Here is a 23,015-nt window from a genome sequence, read left to right as displayed (position 1 = left end):
TCTGGTCCTTTACAGCTGCAGAGTAGATCACAAATCTCTGGGTTCACACTGATTTGTTTCTATCATCTATCTCCAAAAATCTACATACAGGTTTCCTGAGTAACAGGTTGATAAAAACCAGAGTATAAATAAAATAAAAACTGGCAAACTGCTCAGGTCGAGTCTCATGAAAATGAGGGTAGATTTGTCTTTTTCTATTTCAGGAAATGGGGAGGTTGCAGCAACTGAAGTGTGAGAGACGGCTGGTTTGAAGAAACCACGTGATGAATCATACTTCCTCTAACAGTTAGGCCTTGGCTCTCTGTGTCTCTGCTTCGGAGGTAGAAAGAGATGGCGAGCTCAAGGTAAGAATTTATTAAACAGTTTGTCGTGTACTGACTTTTTAACTTAATTTAGATTTTAAATTACTATTCTGGGTTGATGTCTTCAGTATTCTCCGCATCATCAGCACTTCTCTGCAGGAATCCAGTAACTGTATGATTAATGAAAACCAATCTGTTTTTAAATATCTTCTTAGACTAACATAAACTAATTATTTCTTGTAAACAAATAATTTTAAGGATTATGAAAATGTAATAACATTTTCTCACTTTGTGAAATAGATACACAGTTTATATTCTGTGGTTGTCTTAATAGCAAGATGTTTTGTTAGGGCCTCACGCATGACTGCACCTCAAGCTTCCGTTGTTTAGTTTCACAGTTTTTTCCGGTTAATGGACACTCTTTTCTAATCATGTTTTTTTATTTTTTATTTCATTTACAACTGTTGCACCGTTTTAAAGTATATTATCCTATATTATATTATTTATGAATACAGCCCATACCCACAGAATTGTAAAAGTCTGACATTAATATAAAAGGTGCTACAAATAAGTGTTGTTGTTTTATTTAGGTTTAAACGGTGATAAACTCTGCTGCTTAAATTTTTGCTTGAACTGCAGCATTTCCTTTTTTAGTTAGGTTTATGTACATAACATGAATTCACAACAGAACTCATCTCAGGTCACTCTACAGAGAAATGTAATAAGTTCTATCAAGCTGTGTTTAAATTCAGATCATTCAGAAATTTTACGCTTTCTTCAGAACGATGCTCGATGTAACTAAAGTTAACATTTTATTTTAAGAACATTGTGAAATGAGGCTGTTTTCAAATACTAACAAAAACAATTCATTTTCCTTAGGTTAGTTTATAAGAGCAACAAATTACCACAAATGTGGTTTCAAGACGTTTAAAACATACACTCAAGTTCAGAATGACTGTCAAAATGGCCTGCAATAGTCTTATTAATGAAGACTATTGCAGGCCATGCAATACAAAACAGAATGTTTTTAACGAAATGTTTGGTTTATCTAATTATTGGGATTCTGAGACACAATGCAGTCTTTTATTTAAATCATAACTATGTTTAGTTTACATTGTTGGTATAACAGAAGAAAAAAAATTGCACATAGGAGTGAAGCTTGCAACCAAGAATGAGAAATAACCAAACTGTATGAACATGAATAGTCATGATCTGTGCTTACATTGTGTCTCTCGGCTTTGGCGATGTTCTCAGTGTGGTTTTTATTTAGCCACACAAAGATACCCAAATATAATCTCATGGCAATACATATAAATGCCACTTTGGGCTCTTCTTGCATGTCATTTCTGCACTTTTTAAGGCTTTAGCTTATGATATTTTGCTTTTAAAAGAACACACCTAATAGTTTCAGCTAGGATAAAATTCAGGGTAAGGTGTCATCCTCTCATAGTGTAAAATGATGAATTACAATAAAGCATAATAATAACACATCATACTACTTGGTGTGTGTGTTTCCAGATCAGACTGCGTAGCCATGCAAGTTTTTACCTGCTGCTGGAAGCAGGATTAATGTTGCCCATTGACACTGCAGGACAGAGAATAGTAAGAATCCTCATTCCTCATTGCAGTCTTGTAAGCCAAAAACAGACAAAACAGCTTCAGACTTCTTTTACAATTATGGGTTAGTTTTTACTTAAATGATAAAAGAAAAAATTCTAAGTCAGTATTGACTATATTCAAAATACTGTAATTATTTAAATAAACTGAAAAATGAAAAGCAACATGAAATGATCCAACAAGGAACAACTGAAAATCAGTAGTAAAAAAACTCAGGAGTTATTGATAGTACTGAACCAGTTATATTTGTTGTATCATTGTTGTGTTTATGTCTGTTAAACACACAATACTGATTCAAAGTCCAGGGTTAGGGATTTAATTCTATTAGGTTGGCCTATTCTGCCTTTTACAGCGGGTGTTTTTCCGTTAAATCGACCTGGTGACATGTTAACATACCATCGTGAGCCAGTCAAATGTTGGACTTGTGTTTTTCCTCTTATCATTTTGCTGATCTCTTTTCTTTCTATTTTTAAATCTTAATTACTTTAAAAATGAACAGAGTTTTTGCTGGGGTTTCTTAGTAGATGGCTTTCAGAGAGAAGAATATTGTGTAACTACAGTTGAGCAATCAAAGTAGCAAACAGGAACCTAAAATAAAAAAAAATACAACTGTCTTCAGAGTTTCCAGATGGAACTTGTTTTAATCATTGACCCAGAACAATTAAACAAACATCAATAACAGGAATATACCATCTAGCTTTCAGACGTGTTGACAATTTAATGCTATAGATATTAATAAAATTCTGTTTAAGTACGTGATAAATTTAAACAAAAACCCAACTGTTTCAGTGTTGGCATTATGTGAGACATAACCTTGTACAAAATAATAATAAAAATAATAATAATAAAAAGAAAATCAAGGTCTCAAAGTCAACTGTTCTCTGTCACCTTTCTGTCATTTCCATTATAGATACAGAGAAGCCAATAAGTTTTAGTCTTGCCATTCACTTTATATAAAACACTGACGGGTGCACTTAATATTTCAAAGTCTCAGTCACTACATTATTTAATCATGTCTCCTTGAACTGATCTTAAAGTAAAAAATAAAATACAAAGGATGATTCTATCAATATATAAGTGGATGTTCAACAAACCACCCAGTAAGTGCGCCATCAGGCCCTGTCACAAGCTATTCAGGCATGCAATGGTTCAGACTTGAGGCAGACCCAAAGCTCAGGTCTTTATCTCCACAGTTAATGCCTCTGGTAGTCAGATTCTGTTATGTTGATCTGTAGGGCTTTATATTTGTGCCTCTGAGCAAGCAATGGGGAACTTTGCACGCAGAAAAATATATTGTGCAATAACACAAATCAGATTTTTAAGGTAAAATCAAACACAAGCGAAAATGCTATGGTCAATATGAACGTGCAATAAGAACCCATTTCGCACCTTCTCACAAGCACTTTCTCTGCGCTGGTGGGCTTGCCACACGCTCACTCAAACTGTGCACATCTTTACAAATGTGCCACTAACTCAACCTGATCTTTCAGTCCTTGTTTTTGCTTTGTTTGTTCACAGAATAACAAATCTTCAGGGTGTAGTGAAACAAGTGCCGTTGCTTCAGCCTCCCCATCGCAGCACAGTGGCACAGGGCGCAGTACAGATGCGTATAAAGAACTCTCAGAGCTCCGGAGATCGCCTCAGTCAGTCCAAGTCGATGGTTCTGCAGGAGACAGACCTTCCTCAGAAACCTGTATGTAGAGCACAAAGAGCTACTCCCCTTGACCATTATAATTCAACTTTTAATTCAATTTTGTTTCTCAGATCTCTCGACATCGCAGGAATCAGTCTCAACACAGTGTTGTTGTTGCAGGAGCTGACACAGTTGAACCACTGGTAGGTGAAAAACTTTAACGAGTACAAAGATTTTCCTCATGTCTTTCTAAAAGCCCAAGTCTCTTTACAGGTTGAGTTGGGACTTTACACATTCAACCCTTCAACCTCGCTCACCATTTTTATATTTCTTCTAATGTCAGTCATTTTTTATATTATATTATTAGGATTAAAACAACATTACACATTCATAACAATCACTGTTATAGAGATGTGTCAGATGATCAAACAGAAAATAGAAAGAATATTTAATATTCTTTCAAAATTTAGTTACTTTAAAATGTATTAAGATGCCTCACAAAAACCTGTGTTGTTGTAAAGTTTATTTTAGACATTTAGAAATGTGTGCAAATTGATTTTCTTTTGTTCTCTCATTTACAAGAATTCTGTCCATCATTACAAAGACTTTCTTTTGGGGCTGCCTGTCTTTTTTTTGGCCAAGGGAAGCCAAACAAGCAGCAATCTGTCTCCAGATTGTTTGGCTTAGTGATTATCTGCAGGTGTTGGAGTCAGAACTTCAGTCTTTAGGTCTTTCTTCAGTTGCTCTATGAACTTTTATCTTTGGGTCATTGTGGTGTTAACAGTTGAGCTATTGTACCATTATTATCATCCGGTTAATCTGTCGATCGGGTCGTGGGGGGGGCTGGGGCCTATCCCAATGGTCATCGGATGAGAGACGGGGTACACCCTGGACAGACAAACAACCACACACGGTCACACTCACTCCTAAGGACAATTTGGTAGATAAAACAATCAACCTAACATGCATGTTTTTGGACAGTGGGGGGAAGCCGGAGTACCCAGAGAGAACCCATGCATACACGGGGAGAACATGCAAACCCCACACAGAATGGCCCCAGCTGGGAGTTGAACCTGGAACCCTCTTTCAACATGCAGCCCCCTGTTTGAATATTTGAAAAAAAAAAGTTTGGTTAATTTCTGTATTTGGCTGCATTTATACTTTAGTTCTGACTGGTCTTCCAGGCCGTGGTGCTGAGAAGCAGAATTTTTATCTGCAGACCACACTTAAAGAATTTAAAATTTTTTAGAAATTCTAAAACATTATATAACATAAAACACAGCAAATACCTCAACCACAATTTCAAAATCTTTCTTGAAGAAAAGAATAAACATTGTCCCACAAAACATAAGAAGATCAAATTAATAATAAGAAAAGGAGGTTACAACAAAGTAGAAAGATTAGCTCTGGGTGACGAGCTCTACTTGAACAACGATGAGAAGAGGTAGGTCAACATACATCATGGCCCACAAACATTTCAAAGGGTTTGGGTTTAACTTACCCCAGTTCTCTGACCAGGTTATGATGATGACTTCTAAACTGATAGGGTTGGGGGCAGGCCATTTAAAACCTTTTTGTACCACATTTTGTACCAGTGACTGATAAGACAACAGCTTTGCTACACCAGCATATAAAGAATTACAACAATGTATCCAAGAAGCATTAAAAAAAAAAGTCTGTCAACATTTTCGGGATTGAAAATAAAAAGCAAAATTGGGAAAATAATTTTTACAAAACTGAGCATCAGTGATGTCAAGTATAGAAATGTTTCTTTAAATTCACAAAAATTAATCAAACCCTCTTACAGCTGTCCACATGGACTGAGATTAAGTTATCCTGTAGATCATCCAGCTCCAGAATGATAAACTGCTGATGGCTAACCAACCGGACATTTGATGGTCAACATCCTACAGAAGAAGGCAGCAGTGATAGATGTAGCAATCCTAAATGAGAGCAGCATCAAAAAGAGGGAACACGCCAAACTCAAACAATAATAAGGACTGAAAGAGAGACCCTGAACTGTATTAGGAGGGTATAAAAAATATATGGATTGATGGATGAATGGAAAGAAGAAAGAGAAATTTAGGGGCTGTGACCCTGAGAAAAAACGTCGTATCATCCACAGTGAAGTGGTCTGAATACATTTACAAGTTCATTGTTGCTCTGTTTATTTCCAGGGGGATCTGAAAGGTGAACACCTGAATGTGGCTAAAATCTCTGAGGGGGGTAAGAAACAGAGGAAGAACTGGGCTTTGATGTGGACTGTGCTGACCTCAGACCAGCTGCTGTTTTATAAAGACAAACAAGAAACTGCTGTGGTATGAAAATAAGTTATTTAAATTCAGTTCACAAACCCCTTTCAACAATAAACCGGAAAACCTACTGAGAGGAAAGGCACAATGTTTGGGGAAGGGACACAAAGTTAGTGAAAAGGAATGCTGACACAGATATATAAAGTGAAAATGATAAGATTTCATCTTCAACAACATGGAAAAAAAAAATTCTGGTTTGAAATTGTTTCCCGTTTTTCAATGAGACCAAACTGCGTCTAATACAGGGAAGCTTGGTCATTCAGGGTTTTATGTGTGAGGACAAGCATTTAAAATTCTGTTCTGGATTTATCAGAGCCAGCAGGGACCCATGTTTCATTTCTACTTTGAATGCCTTATACAGTTGAAACCAGAACTTTACATACACTGTATGAAAAGACAAGCTTTTTTCCGTCACTGTCTGACATGAAACAGTCACTTTTTCTGTTTTAGGTCCGTTAGGATTAACAAAATGATTTCTATTTGCTAAATGCCAGAATAATGACAGAAGAATTTTTTTAGACATTTTCTTATTACTTTCTTCAGTCAGAAGTTTACATACACTAAGATTACTATGCCTTTAAACAATTTGGGAAAGCCCTGATGATGATGTCATGTCTTTGGAAGCTTCTGATAGGTTTATTGACAAGATTTGATTGAATAAAGGACACACCTGTGGATGTCTTTTAAGGCACACCTGAAACACACTGCTTCTTTGTGTAACATCATGGAAAAGTCAAAAGAAATCAGCCAAGATATCAGGAAGTGAATTGTGGACTTGCACGAGTCTGGTTCATCATTGGGTGCAATTTCCAGATTCCTGAAGGTGCCACGTTCATCTGTTCAAACAATTATACGCAAGTATAAACACCGTGGGAATGTCCAGCCATCATTCCGCTCAGGAAAGAGACGGATTCTGTGTCCCAGAGATGAACTTGCTTTGGTCCGAAATGAGCACATCAACCCAAGAACCAAAGCAAAAGACCTTGTGAAGATGCTGGCTGAAGCTGGTAAGAGAGTGTCAGTATCCACAGTGAAACGTGTCCTGTAATACACACCAAATGCACACAGGGACAAAGACATTCATTTTTGGAGACATGTCGTGTGGTCGGACAAAACGAAACTTTAACTGTTTGGCCATAATGACCATCGTTACGTTTGGAGGAAAAAGGGGGAAGCTTGCAAGCCTCAGAACACCATCCCAACTGTGAAATACGGGGGGGGGGGGGGGGGGGCAGCATCATGTTGTGCGGTTGTTTTGCTGCAGGAGGGACTGGTGCACTTCACAAAATAGATGGCATCATGAGGAAAGAACATTATGTGGAAATACTGAAGCAACATCTCAAGACATCAGCCAGGAAGTTAAAGCTTGGATGCAAATGGGTCTTCCAAATGGACAATGACCCGAAGCATACTGCCAAACTGGTTACAAAGTGACTTAAGGACAACAAAGTCAGTGTTTTGGAGTGACCATCACAAAACCCTGATCTCAATCCCAGTGAAATGTATGGGCAGAGCTGAAAAGGCACGTGCCAGCAAGGCGGCCTACAAACTTGGCTCAGTTACACCAGTTCTGTCAGGAGGAATGGGCCAAAATTCCTGCCAACTATTGTGAGAAGCTCAATGAAGGATATCCAAAATGTTTGAGCCAAGTAATACCGTTTAAAGGCAATGCTACCAAATAATAATGAAATGTATGTAAAGAAAGTAATAAAAAAAAGTCTTAACAATTATCTCTCTCATTACTCTGGCATTTAGCAAATAGAAATAACTTTGGTACTCCTAACTGACCTAAAACAGGAAAAGTTTCATCTGATTTCATGTCAGACAGTGAGGGGAAAAAAGATTGTCTTTTTATACAGTGTAGGTAAACTTCTGGTTTCAACTGTATCTATTTCTTTAGCTCTACACTGAAAATATCTTACACTATTGGAGCTGGGAAACACATGACCTTTTAACCTTATGTCCACTGTCTCTGTGTTCAGAAACCAGGAGCTAAGACAGATGTGGTTCAGCTATGTGGGGCTGTTATTGAGTGGACGACAGAGAAATCCAGCAAGAAGAACGTTTTTCAGGTAAGGAATGCAAAACTCTCAATATTAGACTTTTGATAACACATGTTGTATTGAAGTCATTGCACAGTAACTACTTTACACTCCATCATCCACTGACATGCCCAATATTTAATAAAATCTTTATAATAGTCACTAATCAATGGAACAGCCAACTTTTTGATTTGAGGACTTGTAGAGGGACCCTATAAAAAGGACCTACTCCTCATAGCTCTGGGTCCGTGTTCAAGGAGCTCAGCGCTGCAATTACTTACAAAATTGTCATGAGTTACTTTGTTTGAAAAACATACCTTTTGACTATGTTAACATACAGTATGTAATACTTCTTTATGTGCTGTGAATGATTTATTAGTCTGGTGGTTTGTTCTCCAACATGCCAAGGACTATAGATACAAATTAGCTTAGAGCTATCATCTGGTATGGTGCATCAAATGGCAAAATTGATGTTTAAAAAATGTTTTAAAAAGTTTAAATAGTCCCTTTTTAAATAGAATAAATACAGATCCACTCATCAACTTCATCTGTCCTAGATTACAACAAACACAGGAAGTGAATACCTTGTCCAGAATGACAGCTACTCCACTGCCAGCAAATGGTATGATGCCATCAAAAAGACGGTTGAATCCTCAGTAAGAAATCACACAAAACTGTAAAACTTGTCAATTCAATGTCTTTTTAAAGGACAATTTACTAAAATGAGTCAAGTAAACATCTTTCTGTGGTTGGTTTTAACCTTTTTCTCTTCAGACTAAAGAAGACAAACGTTTTCCTCTGCGGAGGTCAAACAGTACAGAGTACTTGCCCAGACACAGCTCCCTACCCGGATATGGTTCTGCCTCCCCCAACACCAAGCAGCGAAACCCAGTCCACAGACGATCCATCAGTGAGTGCTTCGAAACCAATTTCAAAGCAGATTTTAATTGCAATTAATGACTAAACATTTTTTTTTATTATGTTACACAAAGTTTAAATTAACAAGAGTGAATTTGATATGCTGCACAAAGAAGATTGTGTCCTCTGTGAATAACCTGGATGTGACAGTTATGAGAATGTGAATAGATCAGTTCAAATCAGCCGTTAGGGGAGTAAAGTACGAATCCAATTCCAAAAAAATTCCAATATTTCATTCACAATAGAACTTAGAAAACATATCAAAAATTGAAAGTGAGACACTTTAACATTTCATTTAAAATATTGGCTCATCTTGAATTTGATGGCTGCAACACATCTCAAAAGTGTTGGGACAAGAGCAAGAAAAGGCTAGAAAAGTAAGTGGTACTAAAAAGAAACACACAGAGGAAAGAATATTAACCAAACTAACCTAATTTTTAAAGAATTAGGTTAATGAGCAGCATATCAGTAACACGATTGGCTATAAAAAGAGCACCTTTGAGAGGCAGAGACTCTCAGAAGAAAAGATGGACTGGGGTTCGGCGATATGTCTATAACCTTGGAATTAACTTCAGAATAATGATTCTGAATGTAAAACAGTGAAGATTTTGAATATTACATCATCTACAGAACATGATATCATCCAAAGAGATAGACAATGGAGGCATCTCTGTGAGCAGGGACATAGCAGAAAATTAGACCTGAAACATTTTAATGCGGTTGAGTTGAGGACAACTATTCTTCACCCGAATGATCATGTTGCTTCACAACTGCTGGATGTTCAAAGAAACAAGCATTTAAGAAAATGTGGCTCATTTGTACTTTTTCAAATGCATTTACTGGTGCTGTGTTGAAAATTAGTGATGAGCAACTCAGTTTATTTAATGTTTGATATTTTTTTGGTAGATATGTTTGGCAACTCAAAGTTGAAGCACAGCGCCTCAGACAGCGCCGACAAGAATGGAGTGAAGAACAGACTGAAGAAGTTCATCATCAGACGTCCATCCATGAAGACGCTACAAGAAAAAGGCCTCATCAAAGGTTCTTGCTTTCTTAAACATTTAATAAAGATGTCTCCATGTTTTTCAGAGGCAGCTTCAGGTTGCTGAACTTTTTCTGTACCTGACTGTATTACACAGCAACTCATATATGGCTGTTTCAACCCTTCATCCTCAATGTGTAATATTCGTTATATTCATGTCTTTAACATCTACTGTGTAATTTAAAACTTGTTTATGTAAACCCATCTGGTGGAGCTTTAAATCACAAATCTACTTTCAGAGTGGAGAGGGTGTGACAAATGTTTGGACCAATAACATCACTGACAGTTCAGAGATGTTGGGGTATCATCCATGTCCTCCTGTTATCTTTTTCTAAGTTATTTTACTTGACCTTGTTGGAAAACATAATTGAGTTAAGGACTCAGGGACAGATGACTGTGTTGGACTCCCAGCTGTGATGTGGGTCTGCAGCTCTGAAATTGCAAAAGATCAGTAAATAGTCAAAAAAGCCAACTCCTCTTATCATATTGATCCACATAAATCAGTACAACTGGATAAATGTGATCCCACACGATATTGTGAGACAGAATTACCTCTCTCTCAAAGGATGGCTTGGTGTTTCCTAAAGGAGATCATTAAGGAATCATTGGAGCTCCTTTCCTTAGTATTTGGAGGAATTAGACAGCTCTGACCATGGCAGCTGCCCAAATACTGCCAGCTCATTTTACTTAGGTATGATCCGAGATACACTGTTGGACCGGGGTCGCTAAGGATCTGTTGGACCAGACCCTGGTCTAAAGTACAGATCTTCATACCTGCCTAATAAGTAAATGCGTCCAAAGTTTTGAGAGGCATTGTTACCTTTTAAAGAAATTAACTACACCTTTATGTGATGCGTTATGATAAAATTACTTTTGACAAATAATCATTTCACATGTCTGAATTCTGGAGGTGTGAAACCACGTGACTTCAGGGATATTTGTTTAGATCTTTCAAGCTGGTATCAACCTAGTCAACTATGGTCCACCAAACTAATGAGAACACAAAATAATATTTTGTCGGTTTTCATATTCGTTTCAGATCGAGTGTTTGGCTGCCACCTGCTGACTCTCTGTGAACGAGAAGGAACCACAGTACCAAAGTTTGTTCAAATTTGTGTGGATGCCGTTGAAAAACGAGGTGGGTTCACTAAAAGCTGATTAACTTTCAATTCAGAGAAGAATAGACAACATATATAAAGGACAGTTTAAATGTTACGGTAGGTGACCCATGTGAATGCCAGGAAGCAGATTTTCACGCAACAATTTACTAGAGGATCAGTTATTTACTGTACTCATCAGTGGTTTTAATGTTGTGGCCGGTTCAACCCTTCGTTTATCAACAGAGCATATGTTTTCAGTGTGAATCCACTGACTGAATTGGGCTTATTTTTGCATTAAACGTTTCAGGTCTGGAGGCTGATGGGATCTACAGAGTTAGCGGAAATCTGGCCACAATTCAGAAACTTCGCTTCATCATTGATCAAGGTTTGTCATCTGAAATTATCTTAAATTCACAGCAGAAAATGTGTTTTTAACTAAAAAATACCTGTTAAATATATTTTACCAAGCGAGTCTGTTTATGTCCCAACAGTTTTTACAGAGAACTTTCAGTAGGTTTCAAGTTTTTGAGTCAGGTTGATTACTTTGTGCTGAGTCAGGTTAAAAACTGTTGAGTCTGGTTAAAATAAAATGATGAGTCAGGTTCACAATGATGATACTGCAGCTAATGGAACACGAATTAAATTAAATTCGTCTCAGGGCAATTTACAGAGAAATGGGTTCTTAAATGGGTTAAAAATGCAGTTCTTAGTGTCATGTTTAAATATGTTGAGGTTAGAAGGTAAGTTCATGAACAATCATCTTCACAGAGTACTAAATTAATTCAGTAGTTTTTACATTTACACTTTTATGCCAGCATTTGGTCGCTTGTTTGTGACCCATGTTTTTCTGAAACCGCTAGTAATGACAGTCCGAATAGGGTAACGTCTACATTTTCCTCTAATAGTGTGAACTGTTAGTGTCAACTTTAAGTTTACAATCGTACAATTCAAAGCTCTGTTTTAATACTGTCTGTCCAATACATTTAAATATGTTGAAAACTGAGATTTTTAGAGGTGCTTCCAACCACCTCTGCTGTGGGTTAGGGGTAGATCTGTCAGGAACCGGCAGGACACAGGCACAGGGATTTTCAGAACAAGTAGTTTATTTTTTGACCACTTCTAATTCCAGGTCAGAGAAATCAACAGGCTGTGAAAGTCTAACACACTTCCCCCAATAACTATAGTGAGGCCAGTGTGGCTATAAAACTTATCAAAATAATATTCTCTCCACTCCAGTAGGAAAACTAAAAAAGCTATAAATATTAACAAAATGACTTAGACATTCTCTTCCTGAAGAGGCAATAAGAAATCAAACACTCCAATAAACGGAGGCACTATGAAATTTAGCAAAACAAAGTCGCTCCTTACAGAGAAAACAAAACAGGCTATAAACTTAGACAAGGCTGGGCTCGGACTATGAGTCAAAAGGTTACAATAAATAAAAAAATATTTTAAAAAATCACTGATGAAAGGTTTGTAACGAAACACACTGGCACAGGACATAGGGAGACGCAGACTATATTTCAGACTGTGAAAGAAATATGGCACAAACTGGACTGAAATGTGTCAAATGACAGAGCCTTTGCCAGATATAAAGCCTGAGTCATGTGGCTTAAGCTGTCTTCTTTCTGCCCCCTCAGAGGAGGATCTGGACCTGGATCACAGTCAGTGGGAAGACATTCATGTTGTCACTGGAGCTCTGAAGATGTTTTTCCGTGAGCTGCCAGAGCCGCTGTTCCCCTTCAAGTTCTTCCAGTCATTTGTGGATGCAGTCAGTATGTGACACTGACTTTAGTTAGATAACATACCCTTCAACCATATTTTCAGAATATGAAGACAAACAATAATGAATCTTTACACTACTGAAACTGTGGCTGTCAAGTGGTTAAACTTTGTCAAAAAAATTAAACTGATGTTGTTTCTCTGAACAGAAATCAAAGACTCCAATGAAAAAACTCAGGCTGTGAAGAAACTCATCCAGAAACTTCCCAAACCCAACCACGACACCTTGAAGCTTCTCTTCACCCACCTGCAAAGGTACACCTGATCCATTTCTGAGCCATACTTGACCACCACCTGAAGGGTGGCTCATCCACACATGATGACAGTATTTCTAACTTACAGGAAGCTTTGTGATATTTCAGTAAAAAAATGTTTAAAAAAGTATTTTTATTAATCAATAATAAAATTATACTAATATAACCACAGTTTGATCCCTCACAGTGATCGACAGATTCTTTTCAGCAAACTGAATTACATTTTTGATCATTCATAAAGCAAGCAGATGGTAAACTTTATATTACATTGGTATAAAATGTTCATGAATGGGATGTTTTTCACTTACCATGGGTATGTGTCTGTTATACAGGGTTTCATCTTTAAGTTAAATTATGTTTCTGATTGTGTACTGCAACACACCAACATTCAGACAGTTGTTAGCATAAAGGCAACATGTTCTACTTTATGCTCTGTTCTGTTCTTGTGGTCACAGAGTTCTGGTCTTTTCCAAGAAGAACTTGATGTCCACTCAGGGTATTGGTATTGTGTTCGGCCCAACGCTGATGTGGCCTGAGCTGGATGCAGGAAACATGGCAGTCAACATGGTGTACCAGAACCAGATTGTGGAGTTCATCCTAATTGAAAGCCGGGAGATCTTCAATATGGACGGGAATTAGCAGGTCATGAGTATGACTGTCTGATGAACTCACATTTACTCATCACAGCTAAAACAACCCATTCATGCAGTGTTTTATTTGTGCTGTGATGAAAAAAATAAATGAACAAAGGTATGTTGTTTTATCTGAGTGAATGATGATGATCTTTTTGACAAAAATAGATTTACAATTGATTAATTATAGCTTTACATCTTACTCATATTCTAACCTGAGATCATCTGTTTGATTCTGCCAAACCTAATCTTTAAAACAAGTTTTAAATTTTTTATTTAATCTCTATTTTAAACATAATCAAAATATTTTTTTTTTCATAAACTTTAAGCGATCCATATCACACATGTAATGTTCTAAGGCACATTTGGAAAAGAGGTGTGTATTCATAACTTAAAGCTCGGGAGGTGGTGGTGATACCAGCTAACATGGGGCATGAGGTGGATGGGCCACCACAGGACTGACACAGAGAAATACAACAATATACATAACTACAGCTGATTTTGAATCAACAGATAACCCAACATGCATCTCTTTGGGCTGTGGAAGAAAACCCACACAGACAGATGCTCCAGTAAAGGCTTGATAACATTTATTCGAACGATAACAGAGTTTGAGCCATTTATCCCTCTATCTTCCTCACAAATCTCATTGATTTCCTCCATGAACACTGATGTCAAAATGACACATGTAACTCTGTGCACAAATCTGCAGAACATTTTCATCTTTACAAAATACACAGACAGCAGTTACACTTTATCGTAGACATGATGGGGTTCTGACTTTCAGTAAATTGATAGTTCCTGTCAGATGGCTGTGAAACACAGCTGATACTGTGACTTTAAAATGTACCAGTGATATTAACACTGATGCTTCATCTGTGATGAAGCTGGGCACAATCCTAGCAAAGACTCTGTGTGACTTAAAGAAACACAACAGCTACTGCACAACACTGTACGAACACAAGAAACCCTCAAACAGACAAACACTGCATACCGCACACACTCTGAGCTTCTATCAATACATTCATTATTTTGTGATCAGATTAAATCAGTTTTTACTGCAGGAATGTGTAGAAACATTCATGAGGTGATAAAGAGTTCTGCTACAACAATAATGTAAAAAAAATATATACAAAATTAAAGTTGAAACAACACAATCGTCATCAGTGTGTCAAAACATTTACATCAGGAAAATGTCACAGCAAAAATAATATTACCATCATAATTCTATGTTGATTTAAATATTATAAAAAAAAACATGAGTCTGCCGAGTCAAGATTATTTGAGTTAGCCTAATGACTGTAGGTCAAAACACATCATTTAAATTAAATAGTTGTCATTAAGATTATATCAACAGAAGGAACAAGATTGAAGTTTTACAACAGTGATGACTTGTATCAAATTATTATTAAATACAGAGGACATGAACAAAACCTTTAACTTTAAAAATATATATATTCTTAAATTGTATAATGAGAAAAACGTTACAATAGATGTAACATGTAACCTCAAGAACAACTGTTCAATTAATCTCTAATGTGGACTTAATCATAATAATCATAACGATAATTATCAGAACTGATAATCAGTGGAAAAAATAAAGCAATGTGCTACATAAGAAGACAGACAAAAATATTCGTCAGAATTTCGAGCTTAATGTGATTACCTGATTACAGATTTTGCAGATGTTCATATTCTGATTTTGAACTAAAATGGACAAAAATATTGTTGATTCTAACTGTGAAATACACACACTGTTATTCACTCAAATCTAAACTTTGATTAAATGTAACAAGTTTTTCATCGTGTTGATTGACCTGCTGGACATTTTTTTAATCATTCCTAACTAAAGACAGGCAACAATAACATCAGTGTAGAGAAAATTAATATTAATGAGGAATTGTGTTATCTGTATATGAAAACCTTAAATAAACTCTGAATACATCAGGCTGAAATCATCAGAGCAAACTGATTAACTGAGTCAGAGCACCAAAGAAAGCACTTATTTGCTGTAAAAGGGAAAATTGCGTAAACAAGGAGTCTGGTTTCATTAAAGGCAGATTGGTGAAAACAGGGGCCTGAATCCTCAGAAATGGACTCTGATCCATAGTCAGGTGCCACCTATGACGACAGGGAGAAATATGTTAATCTGCTAAAGTCACTCCAGAAATTATCGTGAAAATGTTTTAACATTAGAAAATAATGTTTTTGATTCATTTTAATATTTAAAGTACATATAAAATAAAGTTGTGACCCGACCGACGGATTAAGCAGATATAGAAAATGGATGGATGGATAAAATAAAGTTAAAGTAAACTTATACAAATTTGATCCTTCACAACATTAAAACCACCGACAAGCGAAGTGAATACAATAGTTCTGCTGTGAGGCTTTGGGTCCTGCATTCACAACATGTTAATGTCACAGAGTTAATGTCACCACAGTAAATCACAGTGTTCATTTTACTAAATAAATTGATTGTTACAGTCTGACACGTGCATCAAAATAATGTAGACAGTCATTTTTAAAAAGGTTTTCTCCCAATAAAAACTATATTAGGTTAATTTTAGGGGATAAAATAAAGACTTTAATTAGCCATGAGACCTCTATGTTGAGCTCCAGAAACACCCCAGTGGTAAAAGCATGCAGGTTTCACCAGGCAAACCTTTTATCTACACCCACACAGCTGAGGACAGTTGGCACATAAGCTGTCCCGTAGTTCTCCTGACTGAAAGGGCTCTGTTCTGCACAGCCAGTGGAAGTCTAACAAAGTCACTTTAGTCACTAGAACACCAAATAATCTATCTAATTTTAAAGGTTTTATTAAAGAATTATTGAAATAGTTCCAGGTGACAACAAAATTAATCACATGTCCCCCCATGAAGATGTAAAGCCGGTTAGTGGAATAAATCCAGAGAATGCCTAGAAATCAGCGGTAGAAATAAGATCCAAGCAATCAACACATAAGCTAGAACATTCATCGGATACCCAGATGAAATAGACAGAAAGCCACAGGAGGGGATAGAGGCACTGATGTCAAGACACAAAATGATTTGCAATGCATGAAGGGTTCCCCCAAAGTCCAGCAACATCAGAGAATGAATGCACGAATGTTTTTGTTTCTCTTTAACTTCATGGCTTGTCATAGTACAGCAATGAAAGGGTGAAGCAAAGGAGTTTGAGAGCTTTGTGAGAGGCTAAATTGAGTGTGTGCAGGCAATCCATGAAATCCACAGTGTAGAGCCAGTTGGCAGCACTGTCTTTAACAATGATTCAGTCTTTTAAACTCCAAGTCTCTTAATGCCTCAGACAATGTTTCAGTAACGTTACACAATGTTAAAATAATAAGAACTAACTGCCAGGCGTACGTCGTTTGTTCTCAATGTTCCTCTGTCAGAGCATCTCTGACCCCCTGTGAGGTTGGGTTGTGTTTTAAAGCTGGGGGGGTTTGTTGTTGTGCCTGCATTGTTGTTGTTGCAACTCACCTGGAGCCTACTTGCTGAGGCTCTGTTGTTGCTGCTGTTGGGGTTGTTGTCGGGTTGAGTGATGGCGTGGATTGGATGCTACCCCCCCACCTCTGACGACAGGTTTGATGGATGACGAAGAGGGTGGATGGTGATTGTACTGATGTCCGGCTCTGATTGGCTTAGCTGCATAGACACAGGTAACAGATGAGTCAGTGTCACACCACAGATGGGCTCAGCATACTGTTACTCTGGGCTGGAAGCAGCATCTCTCACCAATCTGAGCAGAGTGTCCTCTTCTGGAGACGTTCTTGGATCGGACCGCCTCTTTGATCCGGTCCACTTCCTGTTGGTAGCGCTTGCGGTCCCTCACAGCTGACTCCTTGGCATTCCTCAGGGCAGTTTCCAGAGCCTTTACTCGCTCTGCTGTGGCCCGCAGACGCCTGTCCAATTTGGGTAGCTCACACCGAAGGTCTGCATTATCTCGAACCAGCTGCAAAACAATGATGATAATAACATCCAATCACAGCTCTTACTGTGAGGGCTGTGCTAACATCAGGCCCAACAACAGAAAACTGAAAGACAATCAGTAGTTTCAATGGATTTACTATTAAATTTGGACTCCACGCTGATATGAGTTTTTCTTTCCTTTAACAACAATGAATTCACCACCTCTGATGGATATTAAACAGACTTATGGGCTTCGTGTCATTTTGAGGTTGGAGGGAGTGAAGGAACATGGCTGTTTTTTTATATATAAAGTGTAAACAAAAGAAAGCCAAAACATGAACCTGAAGCATTGATACACGTTACATTGTTCATTAAAAAAGTTAAATAACATTCAAGTTGGGGATGTCTCCTTTAAAATAAGAAATTTATGGTAAATCTGTGACCATTATAAACCAAATGTCAATTGAATGAGAGTCTGACAGGTGAACACAAGCAAAGGTGAGCAGGGGTGAGTGGCTCCTGGTGGTGCCATAACTGACCTGTTTGTGGACCTTGCTGAGCTGCTCCAAGTTGTTTTCTAGGAATATGATCCTCTGTCTCTGAGCCAAACTGCCTCCGGCCTCATCACAGTCATTCTCCGAACTCTGATCATAGCAGAGGATAAAACTTTAATGGTGATGTCTGCGTTCATCACTCACAGACTAAGAAACACAAAGAGCCTCCATTCAATCTACTGACATCCTGCCTGAGGCCTCAGCCATTTTTACACATGACCGCCGGAGATGTTCAGTAAAATATATGGCTGTTTTTTTCAGTGTTTTTCCAGAATTCCTGTTCAGAAAAGCACCTCGGGGGGGGGGGGGGGGTCTTTTTTTGCTGGAGAGGTGCTCTCACAGCAGCAAATATGAGGGAGGGGCTACAGGCGAGCATCCATCGACAGCACGGAGGAGGCAAAACGTTTATTCTAAGTAGTGGAAAACAGCTGGTGGGGTTCCTTGGAGATTAATATTGTGTAGATATGATTACCACGGGTATCTGATATTGGATACTGTGTATTTGGACTTGAATTTTGTTCTGACAGGACTTTTTGTTGTGAATGGACTTGTTTAAAATGCCAAAGTTCCAAACAGCAACAAACACTCAGTGTGGACATCAGAGCTCTCAGTGAATTAGCTCTAAAACCTAAAAAGACTAAAATTACAGCTCTGGGAACATCTTTTATTTGTGGACCTATTCCTAAATAACAGAATATCAGCTCTGAATGGCCTGGCTGATTTCATTCTTACATTCTTGACTCGAGAGCTGATATCCTGGATGAAAAGTTTACGGAGGTTGGTCAGCGTCTGCAGCTCTTTGGCCTGTTAGATGAAACAGAATAACTCAGTTGATCTTAGATCCGCCACAATGAACATTTAGACATGATGAATGTAGAAGAATAACAGCCATACCACAGTCTCCTCCAAACCCTTCAAGTCCTCCTTGGCTTGTTCTCTCTTCTCATTCAGGAACCTGAATCACAGAAGCAAATGGTAAAGAAAAAAGAAGAAAACATGACAGAAACATCAGCTTTTACATTACAGTGTTGAGAGGAGCTTCTAGCACTGTGGGGTGGTGAGGGTTAGGGTCACCGTGTGGCACAGCAGCTGCACTGCACAGGGTGGTAAAGGCTCAACAGAGGACTGTGGGAAGCAGCCTTCCCACCACCTCGGTTTATGCTTTTTTAAATTTTTATTGCTGTTTTATTGCTGTTTATACATATATATATATTTATTTATTTTATTTTATTTTTTCTCATGTGTTATACACTTATTTATTAGGCTTATTAAACTGGGACATGAGATCTAATTTTGCACCATAAACATGTACATGTGAGCTGGTATGACAATAAAGAACCTTTGAATCCTTGAGATAGCCTATTGAGTGTAAATAAAAGTATGTGGGTAGAAACAGACTGAACAGTTAAATATCAACAGGGGTCTCTGTATAATAGTTAAATAAACTCTTGTTGCTTTGTTTATTTTTATGCATTTAGCAGATGCTTTTATCCAAAGCATCTTACAGGTTGGCAGGTAGGGTAAGGGGGTCTTGCCTAAGGACCCCTACTGGAGACAGCACCTTTCATGCAGGGGATATGAACCCAGGTCTCCCTCACAATGTAGTGGCAATCATACCACTACACTATCCCAGTTAAGCACTATCCCACTTGTTGAGCAGTGAGAGGGAAACTTACTGCAGCTTCTGGAGTTTCTGGTCTTTGTTCTGGTCCTCAGTTTTCAGTTTGTCCAAATCAGACTGAAGCTTCCTGTTCTCCAGCTGCAGAGCCTGACTCACACTGAGAAAAACACAGCATTTCACTTCATGTTTAAAAAACTCATTCTAGTCTGAAGTGAATCAGCAAACAGCCAAAAAACAAACAATCACTTCCAGACCATAATAATCAGTTATCAGGGACGTACTCTTTGAGTTGGTCGATGTCTCTCTGTTTCTGCTCAATCTCATCTCTTAGTCGACTCAGCTGCTTCTGATGAACTTCTCTGTGGTTCTCCATCTGCTCCTCCAGCGTTCTCTACAATCCAATACAGAGCAACCAATTAACCAAACGGTCCGTCTTCACCAGGTAACATATCTGTGTTCACGGAGCAGTTCCAGGAGGAGTTCCAGCTGTTATAAAGAGCTTCAAGTTGGACATATTGTTTTGGTATATGGTCAAACTTTATTCCCAATCTCTATTCATATCTAACTCTTATCAAATGACACTGGCCACACTAACCCTCATTACTCATGTACTCCATCCATCCATCCATTTTGTACACCCACTTAATCTAACTCAGGGTCACAATGGGGTGGGTGGGGTACATCCTACACAGGTCCGTCACAGAGACCAACAACCATGCACACTGACGCTCACTCCTTGGGTCAATACAGGAACCCCATTTAGCCTAACAGTGTGTTTTTGGACTGTGGGAGAAATGTCGGTACAGTATATGATTTGAGCTTTACTGAACTCCAGACCCAAATGCAGGACCCCCGGTAAGAAGAGGCGAAAAACAGCAGGTAAACTAGGAAACTTTAATGAATTAAAACTGGAAGCAGGAAAAAAACAACAAAACATGACAAAACAATGATCTGGCTCTGAACAAAGGAAATATGAGTAGGATATATACTGAGGGAGGTGATATTGGTCTGAGGTAGTTGGTGGAATATCTCCTTACTGGTTGAGGAGTTATTTGAGGTGGTCGGCGGGACTCACTGCTGCTGTCTGGTTCTGTTTTGTGGTGTCATGTGTGCAGTTGAAATTTGACTATTCTTGACGTTTTCCACAAAAATCACATTCAAACGTTAATAAAGGAGCAAGCTTTCTATCTCCACACAAGTTTTAACTTTTGAGAAACAAGGAGAACAGATTTTAACCAAATAAAATGCAATAAAGTGAAACATGAATCCGAATCCTGGAGGATTTAAACAGAGGGACGGGGTAACAAACAAGGATTAAGTGTAGCAATCAGAAACCAAAGGCGTGGGCTGAAAAAAGAGTAGAAGTAAACTCAATAGAATGGACAAGGGGCGAAACGCAACAAAATAAATCAGGAAGTGAGGAATCTGATATACAAGATGAAGATAAATAACTGAATAACTAAATAAACATCTAATCTGTAAAGACAGAAAGTGCACTGTGATGAATGAAAACCGTTCAGAGAAGCCTGTCCCATTTAAATCTGAATCTAAACTGGAAGATGATGCAAATCCCAGCAAAAATCGCAGAAGTTGTCATGATGGAGGTTATTGGAAGGCTGTCCAGAGTTAGTGATTTGAAGTAAAGGAGAGCACCCTGAAGTTCATCCTTCTGTGTTTACTGCTCCTGTTACTGATCTTATTTCTCTCAGACAAACTTTCATGAGGTGAATCATGTCACTTGTGGGCAGTGAGGTTAAACCTCCCATTGAAATAAAAAACAGAGATGATTGTGGATTTTAGGAGGACCAGGAGTGGGCGCAGGAGGAAAAAGAGGAATACAGATACATGGGACTCTACCTGGACAGCAGACTGGATTATAAATGCAATACTGAGGCCATCTACAAGAAAGGATCGAGCTGAATGTATTTCTTAAGGAAGCTTAGTCCCTTCCCTGTCTGCACCAAGATGTTTCATATCGTCTGTAAGTCTGTAGTGGAGAATACAAACTGCTTTGCAGCCATCTGTTGGGGCCACCAAAGGAACTGACCTTCATCTCCACAGCATCCTTTAGTCTGCTCATATGTTCTTTCTCTTTGTCCATCACCGTCAGCTCGTGCATCTGACCTGAACCAGAAACATTTTTACTTGGATTAACATGACTTATTTTCTCTAACCTACACACCAATCAGAGTGCTTCCAGTAAGCATGGTGATGTGTCAGACCTTGAGCTTGGAGCTTGGCAACCTCCTCCATCAGAGCATCCTGACTCTCCTCCAGCTGCCTCTTCTTCTGCTCCATCTTCTGCAGATCATCAGTCAAAGACCCCAACTTTGCTCGGAGCTACACAAACAACAATGAAAATAAAGAAAGCAACACAAACATGAGATTTTACACGGAAGCTCTGATGCAAAAACGCAGATCTGAGGCCTGAATCTGAACTTTGCTCTGAAGCAGGTCCAACTGGTTATCTCCTGGTTATCTGGTTTAACTAACCCAACAACATGATGCAGCTCTGTGAGTCACCAGGTACTGTGAGTGTGGATCTGTGCACGCTGATGTAGAATAGGTGGAGGTGAGCTCTGCTGACCAATCAGAATCATTTCTTTCTCTCGGACTGAAAGTAACACAACAAAGCGCAAAGAAAAGATGCTCAATAACCTGATAGGTATCTCTAGTTGTTCTCAGATGATGTGGAAATGAACAATAACATAATTAATAATAATTGTTGCTATGTTTATTCAAATTACTTATAAAAAACAAAGAGGTGCTTATTTATCTATCTTTATTTGTTTGTTTTTTTCTTCATCACTAACTCCTTTAAAACTTCAGAGCCACAGCTGAGAGAAAAAGTTTTAACCCTAACCCTAATTTTCTATTATAAATGCATCAGGTTAATTTAGTTGAACACCTGTGAGGACACTCAGAACCAGAGACCCTGGGCTGACTGCTGATAACCAGCACAGGCTGTTCAAAAAGCATCACCACATCATAAAACGTGAAATGTGTTATGTGCTCTGATTTTTACAGCCAGTGTATTTCACCTGTGAGACAAGCAGCTGGCAAGTGCTGAGTTCCCTCTCGTTGGCCTCCATCCTGCAAGTGTTCTCCGTCAGGCTGACTTCCAACTGTTTACTGCGGGTCACCAGAGATTTGACCTCAGACTTCATTTTACTGACGTAAAGGCGAGCGGTGGTGAACTCCTCCTCCATCACGCCGCTGCCCTCCGCCATCTGAGGAGAGAACAGCGGTAAACATGGAGGACAGCCTTCTCCTATGACAATGTGGTAGAGTG

General features: G+C 38.4%; 2 protein-coding genes across 4 annotated transcripts in view; one reads left to right on the top strand and one right to left on the bottom strand.

Moving 5' to 3' along the window:
- The first annotated feature begins 220 nt into the window (after positions 1 to 220).
- Positions 221 to 13,641, top strand: arhgap15 (Rho GTPase activating protein 15). Its single transcript, XM_072397610.1, has 13 exons — positions 221 to 344; positions 3,438 to 3,612; positions 3,684 to 3,755; positions 5,730 to 5,870; positions 7,847 to 7,936; positions 8,464 to 8,562; positions 8,681 to 8,816; positions 9,731 to 9,865; positions 10,906 to 11,004; positions 11,274 to 11,351; positions 12,607 to 12,741; positions 12,898 to 13,003; positions 13,458 to 13,641. Exons 1-13 carry the CDS (start codon positions 331 to 333, stop codon positions 13,639 to 13,641), a joined length of 1,464 nt encoding a protein of 487 aa, XP_072253711.1. The 5' UTR covers positions 221 to 330.
- Positions 13,458 to 23,015, bottom strand: part of LOC140319820 (kinesin heavy chain-like) — a 25,345-nt gene continuing 15,787 nt past the window's right edge. The window contains exons 16-26 of one of the 3 annotated variants that reach the window (XM_072397608.1): positions 22,765 to 22,953; positions 21,946 to 22,063; positions 21,771 to 21,847; positions 20,005 to 20,114; positions 19,779 to 19,880; positions 18,997 to 19,057; positions 18,835 to 18,906; positions 18,088 to 18,192; positions 17,375 to 17,591; positions 17,120 to 17,284; positions 13,458 to 16,033 (exon numbers count right to left, since the gene is read on the bottom strand). In XM_072397608.1, the coding sequence (XP_072253709.1) occupies positions 17,127 to 17,284; positions 17,375 to 17,591; positions 18,088 to 18,192; positions 18,835 to 18,906; positions 18,997 to 19,057; positions 19,779 to 19,880; positions 20,005 to 20,114; positions 21,771 to 21,847; positions 21,946 to 22,063; positions 22,765 to 22,953 (1,209 nt within the window). In that variant the 3' untranslated portion in view covers positions 13,458 to 16,033; positions 17,120 to 17,126. Of the gene's footprint in view, positions 17,285 to 17,374; positions 17,592 to 18,087; positions 18,193 to 18,834; positions 18,907 to 18,996; positions 19,058 to 19,778; positions 19,881 to 20,004; positions 20,115 to 21,770; positions 21,848 to 21,945; positions 22,064 to 22,764; positions 22,954 to 23,015 lie in introns of all 3 variants that reach the window. The other 2 variants (XM_072397609.1, XM_072397607.1) reach the window with 2 other exon arrangements.

The sequence above is a fragment of the Leuresthes tenuis genome, unplaced genomic scaffold (genome assembly GCF_036924035.1).
Source record: "Leuresthes tenuis unplaced genomic scaffold, fLeuTen1.0.hap1 SCAF_12, whole genome shotgun sequence".
In the NCBI taxonomy this organism is placed as follows: Eukaryota; Metazoa; Chordata; class Actinopteri; order Atheriniformes; family Atherinopsidae; genus Leuresthes; species Leuresthes tenuis.
Note: the sequence above shows the minus strand (reverse complement) of the source record. Positions and strands in the feature narration are given on the sequence as shown.